Source organism: Symphalangus syndactylus, chromosome X (assembly GCF_028878055.3).
Source record: "Symphalangus syndactylus isolate Jambi chromosome X, NHGRI_mSymSyn1-v2.1_pri, whole genome shotgun sequence".
Classification (NCBI taxonomy): Eukaryota; Metazoa; Chordata; class Mammalia; order Primates; family Hylobatidae; genus Symphalangus; species Symphalangus syndactylus.
Window position 1 is genome coordinate 55,455,031 of NC_072447.2, and position 19,443 is coordinate 55,474,473.

The window sequence follows — 19,443 nt, forward strand, 5'->3', positions numbered from 1 at the left end:
GGTGATAGGGGAAAAACCATGGTAGAAAGAATGTAGAGGAATGCTCTTTTATTTCATGTAAATCAGTAGAAGGTAAAAACGACTGGAGTTAATCTTTAATATACACCAACTTCCTAAAAATCCTTGTTTTTGCTGATACTTCTTCTTGACTTTTAGGACTTAGACCACAAAATTTTAAGAAAAGGAAACAAATTAGCAAACTAAATTAAATGGCTGTTTGAGATATTTTGGACAAATATTTAAATATTATATATTTTGATAATACAATAAAACCTTCCTACCAGAATCTCAGGGGGAGAATTGTTCTGAATAGCTACATTTTTAAACACATTGTGATTTGAATCTTTATGTGCACAATCCTTTTTACTTTACTAATTTTTTTGCAGAGTCTCACTATTTTCCCCAGGCTAGTCTCAAACTCCTGGGCTCAAGCGATCCTTCTGCCTTGGCCTCTCAAGTAGCTGGGATTACAGGTGTGAGTCACAGTGCCCACCTTAGTTAAATAATTTTGTATGGCTTTCTACAATTTCCTGACTTCTTTTACACAGAATGCTGCTCATAATTTAATCTTTTCTTGATGACTCAGAGTCGTCATTGTAGATACTGATTAAAGACCTAGGCTATAGAACAGAAAGCACCCTCAGGAACTTCAGAGGTATGCAAGAGTTGATTTCTTTCATATTAAAAGGCTGTTGTGCTTTCCAAGTTTTGGAGTCTGCTCAGTATATACCATATATATTTTTGTCAGGCTTTTATTTCTTTTCTCTCACTATGGTTTAGTTCTGCGTTCTCCTAATTTGTTGCTTTTATAATATGCTATTAACTAGAACCTGACTAGCAACCAGATTATTTCATTTTATAGCAATTTCCTAAGTGCTTGCTAGGTCCTAGATACCCTCAGCCATGGTCCCCCTTACGCTTACAAATCACAGTCTTTGATTTAAGTCCCTGCATCCAATGCTACATGGAGGTATGTAGCCCAGATAGTTATGGGAATATAGAAGAGAAGGAATAGGGCTATCCAACTCGGGATGGTGAAGGTAAGCCTGCTTTAAAAAGGAGACAATTGTTAGCTCAGCCTTCCAGAACAGTAGGAGTTAACCAGATAGATAAAATGACAAAAGGCACTCCACCTAGAAGGAATACCATGTGCAAGGTATGAAGGAACACGAATCTATACAACTTTTTAAAACGTGAGAGCAAGTCAGCCTTAGAGAGTGTCTTTAAGATGCTCAATTGTGAGGAGCATGAGTGGATTTTTAAGGGTAGGAATAATTTGCTGCTATTATAGTTATTTTCTAGGTTTCTAGTTGTATTCTGGATAAGTAAGTTTCCTAAATAGCTGAGTTTCAGGTAGGGGGTGTGTAAATATGTTTAAATGGTTTTTACTATATGCAACATATAAAGAAATGAATTCCTTTCTATTTGGAGGACTAGGGACTGGGATTTCAAACTGACAGGAAAATGGCTTTCTGCTTTAAAGCTGATAAATAATTAAATGATTGATGGAATTTCTTTCTTTTGTTTTTTTTGAGATAGGGTCTTGCTCTGTTGCTCAGGCTGGAGGGCAGTGGTGCGATCTCAGCTCACTGCAGCCTCTGCCTCCCGGGTTCAAGCGATCCTCCCATGTAGCTGGGACTACAGGCTCTTGTCACCATGCCTGGCTAATTTTTGCATCTTTTTGGAGAAATGGGGTTTCGCCATGTTGCCCAGGCTAGTCTTGAACTCCTGGGCTCAATCTGCCCGCCTCAGCCTCCCAAAGTGCTGGAATTAGAGGTGTGAGCCACCGTGCCCAACCTTAATTAGCAAAATTTCAAAAGTACCTTAAACAGCAGAAAAGCTTTTTCTAAGATAAATAATTTGTCTCTTATTCATATTCTATTTTTTAAAACGTAACATTCAAAGTTATTTCAAGAATACAAAAAGAGGTGTGCTAAGAAATGACAATATTTTGACCATCAGGAAGTATTTTAATTCTAGAAGCATGGAGAAAAATAAATTTTGAATACTGACATACTGGCGGTGGGCTGGGCGGGGGGGAGTTCAAAATTAGCTTTAAAAATAAACAATTTAGGTGAAAGGTTCATGGACTTTAGAAAAAGATTAATATGGAGAAAATGTCCAGGTAAACATAATGCACCTATTTTTCCCCCTCAATCAAGATGTACAATAAAATACGAAGCCCATGACGTTCTAAATACTAACAGGATATAGATCCAGAGCAACAGAAACAAAGTCATTATATATGGCCAGTATATAACATACAAAATAAATTCATTTCATTTCATCCCATTAACCTTGGTAATATAATCATCAGAAATTATTTGTTATAATTACATAGTCTTAACATAGAAATGATCTGTATAAGTACCAGAATTGAGAGAGTTAGCTTAACAGTGACATTTGTTTAAAAAATAATTTAGGATTTTCACTTGATTACAAGATCAACATGAAACATCAGTGCTATGTAGTTGTCCAAAAAGCTAATGCAATTTGGGGAACCCAAGGGAAATTTAAGGCCCAGAACACAAAAAAGTGATAGCCCAATGCTACTGTGCACTGGATCGGCTGTACTGTACTACCTGTAGTTAGAGTGTTCAGTTCAGACCCTGTACTTTGCAGATACTGAAGAGATTTTGAACTAGTTTATATGAAGAATTGCCAAATCACCCTAGGGAAGTTAACTTGGATAAGACCTAGAGGGACATGGTAGTTGTCTACAAACAGATGAACGGTTATCATACGGAAGGATGAAAATTGTTCAGAGTGGTTTCAAAAGTCAGGATTAGGATGACTGGGTAGAAGTTACAGAAAGATGCAAAGATGAGCTTTTTAATACTTAAGGAGTTGTCCAAAAATGAAATGAACTGTCCTGGGATGTAGTGACTACTTTGCTCTCTGAGGTTTAATACCAGAACTCAATCTTTTCTTGGGAATATTATCGAAGAATTCAATCATTAGTTACAAGACTGGAGAAGTTAAGGCCCTTTGGAGTCCTGAGATTCTATGATTAAACTGTGCTTTACTACCTGACCCTTTGGTCAGTCTTCCAATCACTAACAGAAAGTTTTAAATTAGGGGAAAAAATGAGCATTCTTTGAAACTATACTCAGCTTGCAGTTTTGCATATTATTGGAAATGATTAACTGGAAAAGAATGTGAAACTAAAAGAAAATTTGAATGTAATTTAATTTTAGAGGGCAATGTGGTGAAAAAATTATTTAAAGAATACAACTATGGGCTGGGTGCAGTGGCTTACACCTGTAATCCCAGGACTTTGGGAGGCTGAGGCAGGAGGACTGCTTAGGCCCAGGAGTTTGAGACCAGCCTGGGCAATGTAGTGAGACCTTGCCTCTACTAAAAATAAAAAAAGTTTGCCAGGTATGGTGGCACACGCCTATGATCCTAGCTACTCGGGAGGTTGAGGTGGGAGGATCACTTGAGCCTGGAAGGTCAAGGGTGCAGTGCAGTGTGCCATGATCGTGCCACTGTGCTCTCCAGCCTGGGTGACAGAGCAAGACATTGTCTGAAAAAAAAAAAAATTACAACTGTGGCCTATGGCTCATTTTTCTGAAGATGGTCTATGTTGTTACTGCTTGATGTTCTAGCTATAAGGAACTGAGTTATATGAAATGTGCTGTGCAAGATTATATAATTTGTAACTTTTTTCTTTTTATTCTGGCATGGGAATTTAAAAATTATGTTTTGCTTTGGCTAATAATAAAATCAGCCTGCATTCACATCTGCTTATTCTTTGCTAATATACAGACTGATGGCTTGAGCAGGATTCTTTGACAAATGGAAAACGGAAAACAGTATGAAATTAAAAATTAGCCATCAGTGTAAACCAGCAAGTGGCTAATCTACACATTTTAGATTTGACTTCATTTGGCCAGTTCAACTTTAAAAGGCACTATGCCTCAAACTTATTTTCTTTGAACACTGTTTTAATCTCTTACAGTCTCTTAAGTACTGGAGGTACAAAGAGAAAAAAGAGTCTATTCTTAAGGGACTAAAATTCTAGTTATGACTACAGAGTTATTAAATTAAAAACTATCTGATGATGCTTTTCGGGGGTTGGGGTGGGGTGGAATGAGGTATGAAACACTGAGGTTGGGCTAATATGTAGCTTGAAAGTTTTATACCAGTCGCAAGTGGCCAGGTTTTGAAGAAAAAATTTTTTTTAAAGCAGTCTTACCTCCAGCTACAAGTCCAGACTCCCCTAATTGAATAGCTACCCCAAAGCCTCCAAGTTTAACAGGGGCCGAGTTTTCTTTTGAGGCAAGGAGAACACAGTGGGGCTGAAAAGAAAAACAAACAAAAAACAAACCCGAAGATAAGGATTAATTGAAGATGAACAATTCAGTTTACATAAAATTAGATAACATGATAATAGAGAAACACATTAAAAACTTCTAAATTATTTTGGATGCTTGAATTATTTGTCATATTCTCACGCCTAGCTGATTTCTGCAAATACATACCTGTTCCATCCAATGTTCTTTAGGTATTATTTGCTTGTAAGGTTAGAGTATAGTGCTAAGAATTACTAAGGAAGCATGGATGTTCAAGAAACACAGATACATTTTTTTTTGCCTTACTATGCAATATTGTCTACCTTTGAGTGACAGTCTAGATTTCTTTAAGAAAAAATATATTTTACACTTCTTTCAAAATGTTTCTTGAAACCTCTGATTTTACCTACAGAGCCATCATATCCTGGTTGTTAGGGGATAGTCATGGCCCTTTCTTTCTCCACCCTGCCCAGTCCTCTTTTCTTTGCTTTATTCATTCCACCCTTAAGCCAAGGAGTACTACATGGATGGGTCAGATTTAATGATTTTAATTAAGCCTTGTTCCCAGGGACTTCAGTGCTCTTCCTGGGCATGTCTTCTCTGGATCTGCTTTTCCTCTCTTTGGGGGTGGGAGGTGAAAAAGGAGAAGGGGAAAGAAAACCACTTGCCGGATTCCTAGTCCAGGGCAAAGACATCCTCTCCCCAAGGGGTATCGTGCTTGACCAGGGCTTATTTATATCATATGCTTTGTGATAACAATGAGGGTTTCCTTTGTAGGATGTTGTCCTCTGAATCTATTTCTTACTGGGACCTAGTTGGGGCTGGTGTCAGGAAAGAATTTCATAATGGGGAGCTCTGGTCTCTGCTCAAACACTGTCCTCCCCAGTATGACTAAAACTACATCTGACCAGCTCTCAAAACAGGGGCTAGTAAAAAAGGCAAGTCTCTTTAGTCATGGAAGACAAAAGGTTTTTAAAAATTCTCTCCTATATTTTTTCATTCATAAAAGGACACAGTTTTTGTTCAGTTTTAGCTAACATAATACGTATAAAAAACGTGTGCAATCATACTGAGCTGGTACACCTGTGTTTGATGATGACACACAGGTGGGAGGAATCCTTACTCTGCCCAATGGGAGCATCAGGATTCTACTTTGGAAGTTATTCTTTCTGTCCAAAGAAGTTTAAAGACTTTTACAATAGTCTAGCACAAACAGAGATGAGCCAGGAAATATGAGTGTGTATGTGAGAGCCAGAGAAAGAAGGAAGGCAAGTGTAGAAATGAACAGTGAGTAAACCACAGCATGACACAAAGTAGCAAGAGGAGTCTATATGGGAGAGCAGGCAAACCTCTACCGAAATCAACTGATAGACTACCATTAGTTAGAACTTTCTGCTGGTTCAAAGAGAGAACAATGACAACAGACTAAGATGGCAATACCCCTAGCATGATTCTAGTATGGGACAGCAAGTGAGCAAGCCTAGAAAAGAATGAACATGATACAGAAGAAAAAAATGCAAACTAGACTCCAACAGGGTCTTCTGGCCGTGCCTGTGTAACTGTTATAACCTTAGGAAGGAGTAGAAGCTGAAATCAGAACTCCAAAGTTCTGTATACCCTTAATAGTATGTTGATGATGTTTATGCTTAAGTTAATGTTACAAGGGAATCTATATAATTCTCCTCTGTGTAGATTCAGTCATTCTCAAATCCTTAAGACAAGTTATAAAATGTGAACTTAATTAAGTTAAATTAATTTATGTTTAAAAAGAGATGGGGGTCTTGATATGTTGCCCAGGCTGGTCTTGAACTCCTGGTCTCAAGTGATCCTCTCACCTTGGCCTCCCAAAGTGCCCAGATTACAGGCATGAGCCACCGTGCCTGGCCTAAAGAGTTGAATTTAAGAAAGCAAATAGAGCCATAAATGCAAATTAACAGAATGTAAAGCCAGGTAGTATTACTTGTTAGGAAGTAAAATTAAGCTGGTAAGGAGGTGTTATGGGGATGGGGACTAGGGAACTGCTATTGTAGTTGGGGTCAGAGAAGGCCTCTCTAATGGGTAATATCTGAACAGAGACCAGAACGAAGTGAAAAAGCAAGCCACATGGAAGCAAGTTCCAGGTGAGAAGAACAGCCAATACAAAGGCCCACAGGAATAAGGAGGGTCGTTTGGAGAAGAAGAAGGAAGCCAGTGTGTCTGGAAAGGCATGAGAGCAAGGGGCAGAGTGGTGGGAAATGTGATCTGAGGGATGATCAAAGGTGTAGGGCCTTGAAACTGGGGTGAGAACTCTGGGTTTTTTTTTTTTTTTGCCTCCCGTCATCAATATTTATTGAGCATTTACAGTGTACTAGGCACAGCAGAACATACAGAAAACATTGTCCTTGCTCTTGAGGAGCTTACATTCTAAAAGAAAAAAACACCTCTTTTAAAATGGCATTTTTGTTTGGTGTTTTCAGCAAAGTACTGAGGAAATATTTTGTAAAGTGAGCTTTGGTTATAACTTAGCCCCATCATTATTTAGAGAATAGAGGAGGAAGAAAGAGGAAGGATTTTAAAGGCAGACAATGACAAACCATTCAGGATAGGTAGGGTTTTAAAGGGAGATAAACACAATCTCATCAACTAAGAAGAGATTTGCTGCAGTAAATAGGATGAGGGAAATAGTCTGTGGGATGCAAGCAAAGGAAGCAGGGTGCCTTAGACACTGAGTGGAGCCAGAAAGATCATGCGGCCTTTTTCCAAGTACATGGCCACCAAGTAGGAATGGCTGGTGACAAGACAGAAGGCTAAAAAAGGAAGGTAATCTTGTGCACCTGACAAATAGAATAAAGGATCAAAATTGAAGGCAGGCTATGAGTATCAAGAAATTCCTAAAAACCAAAAAGTGATTTGGAAGCACAAAACTTATAGTTAATGCTACCCAATGTCATGACGGGCCAAGAACATTGTGGCTTCCTAAGTTAGAAAATGCCATATGCCAAAATTTTAAATGGAACATATTACATTTTTTTTCTAATCAATCTCCCCCTCTCCCAGAAAAAATGGGAACTCATTTTTTTCAGGGTGGGGAGGAAGAGAGGGGATCATGGGACATGGAAACAGTAGTTATATTAGTAGTATTTTTGTTGTTAGGATAAATTTTGTGTTTAAACTTGGTAAAAGCCCATTAGCTGCCAAGAGGGAATAAGGAATAAATTTCAAAAAATGTACAATTTCCTTTAGAGAAGTTTCAGAACCAAAAGACTAATTTACATGAAAAGCTGTAGAGAAAGTAGTTGAAAAGTCCATTCATAAAACTTTTATTCCACTTACATGAATTTAATACACGTGTTCTTAACAATTATGCTTGGATTGTTCATGAAAATTTCATAAGACATTAAACAAAGCTTGCCATCATCTCAAGTTATTTCCCTGTTAACTATTTTTACAGCACATGCATGCTAGCTAAGTATCAAAAAAAAAAAAATCACAAAAGCAAAAAACCTAAGAAAAAAAGTTAAATACATGGGTTTTTGTTTTACTGCTGTGCTTGATATACATGAAGTAATGAATACCAAGCAATTCATTTTTCCTGCATCTTTACTTTTACATTTGTTCTTAGGTTGCCTGAAACATTTAGATACAAATAAAATGAGTGTAGCAAAAATAATGAAAGCTAACAGCAGGTAACTTTACAAATAATGGAATGTGAACCGTTTCTGCCCTTATCCAGAGTAAAATGGGTCACAACTTTGTCTAAAGGAACACATCTGCAGTTGTAGTCAAAGGTGTGCACATTGAGATTGAGTATTCCACAGATATACATGGTTTAATATGTGGTATCCATGGGGTATGTTTCTACCACAGCCTTGTTAAGTGCTCCAAACCTTAAAGTACCCACAATTACTACACCTGTGACTGGAACCAATGATCCCTTTTATTCCCCACCAGGACAAACCAATATGTAGGCAGTTTTCTTTGCTGAGACATGGAAGCAGTTTTACACTGGCCCTTGTGAAGCCACAATGTACCAAAAGTACTATGCCAAACATTTATAACTCGTATAACAATTCCACATCCCCATATTGGCCACCTCAAGATGAAAACAAATAACTCCCTAAATGTTAACTGGCTCTACTCCCCTAATATTAAACATAAAAACCACATGGAAATATAGAAATTCAAATAGAAGTAACATAAACCTGTCATAAATCGTAAACAAAAAACTATTTGTGGGACAGCATGGATAACAAATGGTCTACTGTGTAAATTTTAGAATGAGGCACACAAAAGTTGGAAGGCCGGTTAATTTTTCCCTCCTTCTCCTGCTTCAGCTTCGTCTCCTTGGGTATCTGATGTCCACAATGTCAAGTTGTCTCTCAGTAATTGCATTATTAGCGTGCTGTCTTTGTATGACTCTTCGCTTAATGTATCAAGTTTAGCAATGGCTTCATCAAAAGCTGTCTTTGCAACAGAGCAGGCTTTCTCTGGGGAGTTCAGAATCTCATAATAGAACACAGAGAAGTTAAGGGCCAGACCCAGTCTGATAGGATGTGTTGGTTGCATTTCCTTTTTGCTGATTTCAAAAGCTTCTTGGTATGCTTATTGTGACTGATCCACAATCCCTTTCTTGTCATCACCAGCGGCAACCTCAGCCATGTAACGGTAGTAATCTCCTTTCATTTTCAAATAGAAGACTTTGCTCTCTGCTTGTGAAGCATTGGGGATCAAGAACTTTTCCAAAAGAGACAGTACATCATTGCAGATATCTCTTAGCTCCGTCTCAGTTTTCTCTCTGTATTCTCGAGCCATCTGCTGTTTTTTCTCAGCACCTTCCGTCTTTTGTTCAATACTTGAGACGACCCTCCAAGATGACCTACGGGCTCCTACAACATTTTTATAAGCAACTGAGAGAAGATTCCTCTCCTCATTGGATAATTCAGCTCCTTGCTCAGTTACAGACTTCATGCAGGCTGCCATGTCATCATATCGCTCAGCCTGCTTGGCCAGTTTGGCCTTCTGAACCAGCTCATTTTTATCCATGACTGGATGTTCCCGCAGTGGGCTCCCCTCGCGCTGGCACGCGGCCTCACCTGAGTCTACCTGGGCTCTGGCCTGCTCTCCGAACTCTGGGTTTTATGTTGAGTGAGATGGGAAATCACCATAAGGTTTTGAACAGGGGAGTACTATCATCAGTTTTAGGTTTTCAAAGGATCACTCTGGCTGCTGTGTGAGGAGATTGTGAAGAAATAGGGAAAAAGGAGACCAATCAAGAGGCTACTGCAGTTGCCCAGGCAAGAGAAGATGGTGACTTGGACTAGACTAGAGTGACAGAAGCAGAGATGATGAGAAGTAGTCAAATTCAGTTTATGTTCTAAAGGTAAAGCTGACAGGAATTGCTACTGGATATGAGCGTTAGAGAAAGACACAAGTCAATTATAATAATTAGGTTTCTGGTCTGAGCAACTGAGTGAAAATGAAGATGCCATTTACTGAAACGGGGAACACTGAGGGAGGAGTTTGTAAGGTGGATCAAGAATTTGGTTTCAGGCTGGGTGCGGTGGCTCACACCTGTAATCCTAGCACTTTGGGGAGCCAAGGCGGGAAGATTGCTTGAGCCCAGGAGTTTCAGACCAGCCTGGGCAACATGGCAAAACCCCATCTCTATTTTATAGAAAAATGAAAAAAAAAAAAAAAAGAATTTGGTTTCATACATATTGAGTGTGAGATTTTATAAGATGACATTAAGGGGAAGCTGGGATTAGAGGTGTAAATTTAGGAATCAATGGTACACAGATGATATTTACAGCTAAGGTAATGAATGAAATTGCTTAGGAAGTCATAGAGAAGAGTCAGAGGATTGAGTCCTGGTGCACGCCAATATCTGAAGTCAGAAGATGAAAAAATCTAGCAAAGAAAACAAGGTCTAGACAGTGAAGCAGGAGGAAAATCAGTTTGGTATTCTGAAGTCAAGTGAAGAAACTTTTTCAAGTAGGAATGATTAGTAGTGATCAATGTTACAAAGGTCATTTAAAATGAGAACTGAGAACTGACCATTAGATTTGGCAATTTGGAAGTTACTGGTGACCTTGATAAGAGTGGTTTTGGTGGCACGATGGAGGCAAAAATCCCCATTGGACCAGGTTCAGGAGAGAATGGGAGGAGATGATTTAGTGGCAGTAAATACAGATATCTTTCACAGTCTTACTGTAGTAAAAATGGAGAAATGGGATGTAGAAGAAAGTGTGAAGCTGAGGATGCCCCTTTTTAACATTTACAAGTGGAGAAAACAGATTAATAAACTACCATGTATCTATCGCCCAGCTTTGGCAATTACTGACATTCTTTCAGCTCCTCCCCTGGCCCGCTGGGATGCATGGGCAACTTGCCCGTCTCCAAGCAAAAATAAAACAAAAACAAACAAATGAAAAACCCAAAAACAAGGACATTCTTTCATTTTTGCTTCATCTATCCCCAACTGTTTACTTTTTTTCCCCAGAAGTATTTTAACATAAATGTAATTTAACCTGTTAATAGTTCAGTATTTCTAACACAGGACTTAAAAATAACCATAATATCATTATTAAGTCCAACAAAATGAGCAATACTTCTTTAGTATCATCTAATACTCAGTCCACATTCAGTTTTCCTTGATTGTCTCAAAAATGTCTTTTCTCTACCAACAACTTGAAGGAGTAGAACAGACTAAAAAAAGAAGAAAGGTCTTATTATGGTTGGTTGGTTCTAGACAGGATCCAAGGTCTGTACATTGCATTTGATGACTATGTCTTGTGAGTGTCTCTTACTCTGTAACAGATCCCCTTCCTTATGCTTTTTTTTTTTTTTTCCCCAATGTTCATGCCATTGATTTGTTAAGATACTAGGTAATTTTTCCTGTGAAATCCCCCACAATCTGTACTTGGCTAATGGTACCCACATGGTATTATTTAATGTTCTTTACTCTCCTGTATTTCCTGTAAATTTGCAGTTAGATCTAGAATCTTGATTAGATTCAGATTCAATTTTAGTTTTATGCACTAACACTTCATAGGTGATATATCTGTTGTATTGCATCAGGAAGAACATAGCACCTGGCTATCCTACTTTTAGTGACAGGATTGAGCAGTGGGTTCAGGTGTTGTCTGCCTGACCCGTCATTATAAGATTCACCATCAACTTTTCACTCAATGATGTTAGCGGATGTTGATGCCTAGACCCATAATTAGAGGTTCCAAAATGGAGGTTTTCTTCAACATTTTGTTATGAAAACTATCAAACGTATAGAAAATTGAAAGAATTATATTGTAAAGAGCCACCTAGATTCTACAATTAAATATTGTTACATTTGCTTTATCAACTATCTATCTCATTATCCTTCTATCCATCTTACTTTTTACTACATCTTAGAACACATATCACTGAAATTTAATATTTGTTTAAAATTATGCCTCTACTTAAAAAAAAATAGCCAGGTTTGGTGGCGTGCACCTGTGGTCCCAGTAACTTGGGAGGCTGAGGTAGGAGGATCACTGGAGCCTGGGAGCTTAAGATTGCAGTGAACCGCAGTTGTGCCACTGCACCCCTGCCTGGGTGACAGCAAAACCCTGTCTCTTAAAACTTCTATAAAAAGTAAAAAAAAATAAAGTTATGTTTAAGGTAAAAAATGTATATACTGTGAAATGCACAAAAGCGTACCATTAGAGTTTTGATGAACTGCATACATTTGTGTAACCCAAATCCCTAAAAAAATTCATTATCCCACAAACCTCCCTCCCTCATCCCCTTCCCATTCAATCTCTGCTACCATCTCCCCCAGTGCAAACCACTACTCTGATATTTTTTCACCATAGGTTTGTTTTGCCTATATTAGAACTTGATAGACACAAAACCGTAAGTATGTATTCTTTTATGTAAGGCTTCTGTCATTCAGCATGTTCTGAGATTCATCCATTTTGTTGTGATCAGTAGTTCATTTCTTTTTACTACTGCGTAAGTATTCCATTGTATGAATATATCAGTTTGTCCATTCTCCTGTTGACAGACATTTGGGCTATTTCTAGTTTTTGGGTATTATGAATAAAGCTGTTATAATTTATTTCCAGAATACCAAGTTAGTTTCTAGGCAACCTCCAAAGGTGACTGATGAGGTTTTTTTTTTTTTAATTATTATGAACTTACAGACTTTTATGTATTTAATGTGTTTTAATCAATTGCTGCCTTTACAAATTTTTGTGCTCAAATTATCCCATTTTGGGCCAGTGGGAGCCCCTTTAAGTCAGTTCTTTTGTATTTTTGTAAGACTCCAGAAGTCTGATAACTTCCTTGCTTTCAGTCACAAGATGATGTTCCAGGCTTGTCATGTCCATTTCTTGCCCCAGATCTGGAATCAGCCATTTCTCTAAGTAGCCCTGTTTCTTTTTAGTGCAAAAAAGGATTTAAATCCATGATGTGGGCCAGGTGCGGTGGCTCATGCCTGTAATCCCAGCACTTTGGGAGGCCAAGGTGGGTGGATAACTTGAGGTCAGGAGTTCAAGACCAGCCCGGCCAATATTGTCCCTACTAAAAATACAAAAATTAGCTGGGCCTGGTGGCACATGCCTGTAATTCCAGCTACTCGAGAGGCTGAGGCAGTAGCTTCACTTGAACCCAGTGAGCTGAGACTGCACCACTGCACTCCAGCCTGGGTGACAGAGTAAGACCTTGTCTCAAAAAAAAAAAAGTTGGCTGGGCACAGTGACTCATGCCTGTAATCCCAGCACTTTGGGAGGCCGAGGTGGGCAGATCACGAGGTCAAGAGATTGAGACCATCCTGGCCAACATGGTGAAGCCCTATCTCTACTAAAAATACAAAAGTTAGCTGGGCGTGGTGGCATGCGCCTATAGTCCCAGCTACTCAGGAGGCTGAGGCAGGAGAATCACTTGAACCCAGGAGGCAGAGGTTGCAGTGAGCCAAGATCGCACCATTGCACTCTAGCCTGGCAACAAAGCGAGATTCTGTCTCAAAAATAATAATAATAAAAATAAAATAAAATATATAAATAAATCCACGATGTGGGTACTAGGCATATTATTTTTACTGGGTTATTATTACTTTGGCTTTTCAGTAGACAGTGCTGAAAAAAGAATGCATTTTTTAGGAGAAAAATAAACCACGCTGGGCACGGTGGCTCATGTCTGTAAACTCAGCAATTTGGAAGGCCAAGGTGGGGGGATGACCTGAGGTTGTGAGTTTGAGACCAGCCTGACCAACACGGAGAAACCCCGTCTCTACTAAAAATACAAAATTAGCTGGGTGTGGTGGTGCAAGCCTGTAATCCCAGCTACTCGGGAGGCTGAGGCAGGAGAATCGCTTGAACCTGGGAGGCGGAGGTTGCAGTGAGCCGAGATCATGCCATTGTACCCCAGCCTGGGCAACAAGAGCAAAACTCTGTCTCAAAAGAAAAAAAATAAACCGCAAGTTCAAGCTAATATTTCTTTCTATTCAATTATAGTGTTTTTACTTTAATTTTTTGATTTGGCAAGTATAGTTCACTTTTGAACATGGGTTTGAACTGTGTGGGTCCACTTATACATGGATTGTTTTCAACAAAATACATTGAAATTTTATTTTGGAGATTCATAACAATTTGAAAAAACTTGTGGACCAACCATGTTACCTAGAACTATTTTAAAAATTAAGAAAAAGGTGAAGGATGACTTCTGGAATAAAAAATTAAGAAAAAGCTATATCATAAATGCATAAAACATATTTAGATACTATTTTATTATTTAGTACTATAAAAAGTACACAAATCTATTATAAAGAGTTAAAATTTATCAAAACTTACACCTACACAGACTGTAAATGGTGCCATTCACAGTCAAGAGAAATGTGAACAAATGCAAAGATGCAATATTAAATCATAACCATAAAATTAACTGTAGTACATATTATACTACTGTAATAATTTCACAGCTCCCACCTGTTGCTGTGGCAGTGAGCTCAAGTCTTGCGAGTATTCACCTAATATGTTGTGTGATGCTACTTATCTCTGCTTGAGCAGTTCATCTCTCCAATAAATTGCGTATCACAGTAAAAGTAATCTCACAGTTCTCATATTATTTTCACTGTGTTTAGTGCAATACCCTAAACCATAGGATCCATACAAAGTGCCATTGGTGATGCTAGAAGTGCTCCTAAGAAACAGAGGAAAGTCATGACATTACAAGAAAAAGGTAGGCTGAGGCGGGTGGATCACCTGAGGTCAGGAGTTCGAGACCAGCCTGGCCAACATGGTGAAACCCCATCTTTACTAAAAATACAAAAATTAGCCGGGCATGGTGGCAGGCGCCTGTAAATCCCAGCTACTCAGTAGGCTGAGGTGGGAGAACTGCTTGAACCTGGGAGGCAGAGGTTGTAGTGAGCCGAGACTGCGCCACTGCACTCCAGCCTGGGTGATAAGAGCGAGACTCCATCTTAAAAAAAAAAAAAAAAGAAAAAGCTGAATTGCTTGATATGTATTGTAGATTGAGGTCTGCAACTGCAATTGGCTGCCTGCCATCTCAAGATAAATGAATCCAACATAAGGACCATTGTAAAAGAAAAAAAAAAAGGAAAGGAAATTCATGAAACTACTCCTGCAGCTAACACCAGCAGGTGCTAAAATCTTGCACTTTTTGTGAAATACCTTTTTAAGTAGTATTGAAAATGCAGCTTTTATGTGGGTGCAGGATTGATATAAAAAAGGTATACCTATAGATTCTAACATAATTTGAGAAAAAGCGAAATGGCAACTTAAAGCAAAAAGAAGGTGAAGGGGTCAGGTGTGGTGGCTCATGCCTATAATCCTAGTACTCTGGGAGGCTGCAGTGGGCAGATTACTTGAGTGGAGGACTTTGAGATCAGCATGGGCAGCATGGCGAAAACTTATCTCTACTAAAAATACAAAAATTAGCCCAGCATGGTAGCGCGTGCCTGTAGTTCCAGCTACTCAGGAGGCTGAGGCGGGAAAATTGCTTAAACCCAGGAGGCTGACAGTGCACTCCAGCCTGGGTGACAGAACGAGACTGTCTCAGGAAAAAAAAAAAAAAAAGTGAAGGATCTGAAAGCTGGAGAATGCAATGGTGGCAGAAAACAGTTTGATATATTTTTTTTTTTTTTTTTTTAAGAGACAGGGTCTCACTCTGTCACCCAGGCTGGAGTGCAGTTGGTGCAATCATAGCTTACTGTAGCCTTGAACTCCTGGGCTCAAGTGATCCTCCTGCCTCAGTCTCCAGAGAAGCTGGCACTACAAGTGTGTGCCACCATGCCTGGCTAATTAAAACCATTTTTTGGGGTGTTAGAGTGTCTCATTATGTTGCCCAGGGTCATCTCAAACTCCTGGCCTCAAGTGAGGCAGATAGGCTGACTCTACTGTTTTGTGCAAATGCAGTTGGAATTTTATCAGGACTATGCTTATTAGAGTTAGCGTATCCCTTCCTGCCCTAAATCTTGGTGCTTGCTTCTGTTCCTTATTAATAGATGTCCTCTGTGGTATTTTCTTTCCAGAATAGGGCACTTTTCATCCATATTAATAGCTTGTTCAGGCAGATATTGCTCCTCTTCAATACTTTTCTGAATGGCATCTGAGAACTCATCTGCTGCCTCTTTGCTGACAAAAACTGATCCTCCTGTTATGTTGACATGATTTAATTTTAATTTATTTTCAGAGGTGGGGGTCTCGCCCTGTTGCCCAGGCTGGAGCACAGTGGCTATTCACAGGCACAATCCCACTACTGATCAGCACGGGAGTTTTGACCTGCTCCGCTGACAACCGGGGCCAGTTCACACCCCTCCTTAAGCAAGTCGGTGGTACCCCCCTCCCGGGAGATCATATTGATGCCAAACTTCATGTGGACACCTGATTGGCATAATGCACATCCCAGAACTCCTGGGCTCAAGCGAACCTCCTGCCTCAGATTCCTGAGTAGCCGGGACTACAGGCATGTGCCACTGCATCCTGCTATTTTGATATTTTTAAAGCCAAACCTCTTTCTATAATTATCAAACCGGCTGGGAGTGGTGGCTCATGCCTATGATCCCAGTGCTTTGGAAGGTCGAGGTGGGAGGATCACTTGAGGCTCCCTTGATGCATATAACACAAAATATGTGTTAATCAACTATGTTATTGGTAAGGCTTCCAGGAGTAGTTAAGTTTTGGGGGAGTCAAAAGTTATGCATGGATTTTCAACTGTGCGGGGATTAGTACCCCAACCCCCATGTTGTTCAAGGGTCAACTGTAATCTTGGTACCTAATGATACTAACATAATTACTCATTTGCTTTGTGCTTCAGAATGTGTGTGTGTGTGAAAGTTTTAAAATAATAGTAATACCTACATTATCAATAACAACACCACTGAATGCTGTTTAAGATTTTGTGGTTCTTTTTGTCCTTAAGATATATCCCACTAGGTATGCCCAGTCAAAATAGCATTTTACTACTGAGTAAAGTAAGAATTCATGAGTCTGTGCTGATGTAAATAAATAAATACATGAATGGGGAAGGAGGAAAAGCTTTAAGTAGAAAATCAATTAAATGTAGAAGAAATGCTGGAATCTGGCAGTTTTCATTATCGTAACTGATTCAGGTAAGAACCATCAAGGATACTAACTTGTGAGTGAAAGTTTGAAGAGTGGTAAGATATTTATGTGATCTCTAAATATCTCCCTACAGGATACTTACTAATTACAAACGGGAAACTAGTAATTTTACAGGGGAGAAACCCAGCAGAAACTAGCAAAGTTAACACTGCTTCTAATGGCACTGATTGATAGCATGTGCTTCCTGATATGATGCATTGAGAACTTGGCAACACTGCTGTGGTATTCCTGCCAAAGTACATAACCAGATCTAATCATGAAGGAACACTGGGCAAACCCAAAGAGGGACATTCTAGAAAGTAACTGGCCTATATTCTTCAAATACAGTTCCAGGTTAAAGTGATTAAAGGAGACTAAAAAGATAGATCTTGTTTTTAATATATATATTTTTTTGAGACAGGGTCTCACTTTGTCACCCAGGCTGGAGTGCAGCGGCATGATCTCTGCTCACTGCAACCTCCACCTCCCGAGTTCAAGCGATTCTCGTGCCTCAGCCTCCCAAGTAGCTGGGATTACAGGAGCGTGCCACCATGCCTGACTAATGTTTTGCATTTTTGGTAGAGACAGTGTTTTGGCATGTTGGCCAGGCTGGTCTCGAACTCCTGGCCTCAAGTGATCCGCCCGCTTCATCCTCCCAAAGTGCTGGGATTACAGGTGTGAGCCACTGTGCCCGGTTTGTTTTTATTTTTGTTATAAAGGATATTACTGGGACAACTGATGAAATTGAAAAAGGTCTGTAGAATACATAATGATATTAGGTCAATATACATTAACTGATTTTGATAACTGCAGCTATGTAAAAGAATTCCCTATATTTAGGAAATATATAAATGGATAAGAGTGAGAGACTGAGAAGGATTAAACAAATGAAGAAAAAATGTTAACATAGAGAATCTGAGTAAAAGGTATCTAGAATCCTCGTACTTGTTCTCATAAGTTTTCTATAAGTCTAAAATTACATAAAAAAACAAAAACCCCTACCCTATTTTAAACTTACTAAAAATAATTCTCCTTGTGGTTATGCTTTCACTTTGCAATAGAGTGAGGTTCATTTGTTTCAACTAGATTTTGCCTTAATTTGGTGTTTTAATTGTATAAAACATGTACATAGGTTCTAAAGTACAAACTGTAAAACAGATACTATTCAGAGAGGTCTAGCTTTTGCACTCTTCCCCCACTCCCAATCTTTTCTTCCCCATTAGTAACTATTTTTATCAGTTTTCAGTTTATCCTTCAGTTTTTTAAAAATAAGAAAATATGTACAAATACTCAAAATTTCCACATAACAATATATTCTATAGGCAATTCCATAGCAGTACCTAGAGCTTTTTTGTGGAGGTTTTAAAATTTTTTATTTTATTTTGAGACAGAGTCTCACTGTCGCCCAGGCTGGAGTGCAGTGGCACAATCATGGCTCACTGCAGCCTCCACCTGCTGGGGCTTAAGCCACCCTCTTGCCTCAGCTTCCTGAGTAGCTGGGACTACAGGTACGTGCCACCACACCCAGCTAATTTTTGTAGTTTTTTGTAAAGACAGGGTTTCGCCATGTTGCCCAGGCTACTCTGGAACTCCTGAGCTCAACGGATCTGCCCACCTCAGCTGGCCAAAGTGCTGGGATTACAAGCATGAAGAACTGCACCCAGCTTTTGTTTGTTAGAGAGAGACATTTGTATATACTAGCAGAGGTGGACACTGGAAGACAATAAAATTCTCTTCTGAGTGCTTCTATTTTCTCAGTGAAATAAAAAGTGATCACCAGGTGGGAGTGAGGAAGGAGGGGGGTTCCTGGCAGTCTGAAAAGAGTACAGGTGTGAAAAAGTATTTTCAAGGAATAGGAGAATGAACTGATTAAGCAGTGGTCCTCAAACCTTAGCATCAGAATCACACAGGTTGCTGAGCCCCATCCCCAGAATTTCTGGCTCACAGGTCTGGGATGAGGTCAGGAACATGCATTTTTTTTTTCTTTTTTTTTTTTTTTTGAGACGGAGTCTCGCTCTGTCACCCAGGCTGGAGTGCAATGGTGCAATCTCGGCTCACGGCAACCTCTGCCTCCCGGGTTCAAGTGATTCTCCTGCCTCAGCCTCCTGAGTAGTTGGGATTACAGGTGCGCGCCACCACACCCAGCTAATTTTTGTATTTTTAGTAGAGACGGGGTTTTACCATGTTGGTCAGGCTGGTCTCGAACTCTTGACCCTCAGGTGATCTGCCTGCCTCGGCCTCCCAAAATGCTGGGATTACAGGCGTGAGCCACCACACCTGGCCTTTTCTTTCTTTTTTTTTTTTTAGGGACAAGGTTTTGCTATGTTGCCCAGGCTAGACTCAAACTCTCAGGCTCAAGTGCTCCTCCTATCTCAGCTTCCCAAGGAGCTGGAACTACAGGCGTACGCCACCATGCCCAGCTAAGAACATACATTTCTAACGAGCTTCTGAGTGATGTTGACGCAACTCGTTTGGGACCCGTTTTGAGAACCACTGGACTAAGGAAATATACTAGGATTGTTGGCAGCCCAGGGGCCCACTTGAGGTTTGTAGTCATGAATTTGAAGTGA

At 39.5% G+C, this 19,443-nt stretch overlaps 2 protein-coding genes across 17 annotated transcripts in view; both read right to left on the reverse strand.

Moving 5' to 3' along the window:
- Nucleotides 1-19,443, reverse strand: part of CASK (calcium/calmodulin dependent serine protein kinase) — a 402,784-nt gene that overhangs the window by 154,278 nt on the left and 229,063 nt on the right. For all 16 annotated transcript variants that reach the window (XM_063634517.1, XM_055269150.2, XM_063634519.1 and 13 more), the window contains exon 6: nt 4,199-4,301. In XM_063634517.1, coding sequence (XP_063490587.1) covers nt 4,199-4,301 — 103 coding nt within the window. The remainder of the gene's footprint in view (nt 1-4,198; nt 4,302-19,443) is intronic.
- Nucleotides 7,579-9,336, reverse strand: LOC129476322 (14-3-3 protein zeta/delta-like). The gene is given in 1 exon segment (XM_055269158.2): nt 7,579-9,336. A coding segment is annotated over 1 exon segment (738 nt). The 5' UTR covers nt 9,318-9,336; the 3' UTR covers nt 7,579-8,579.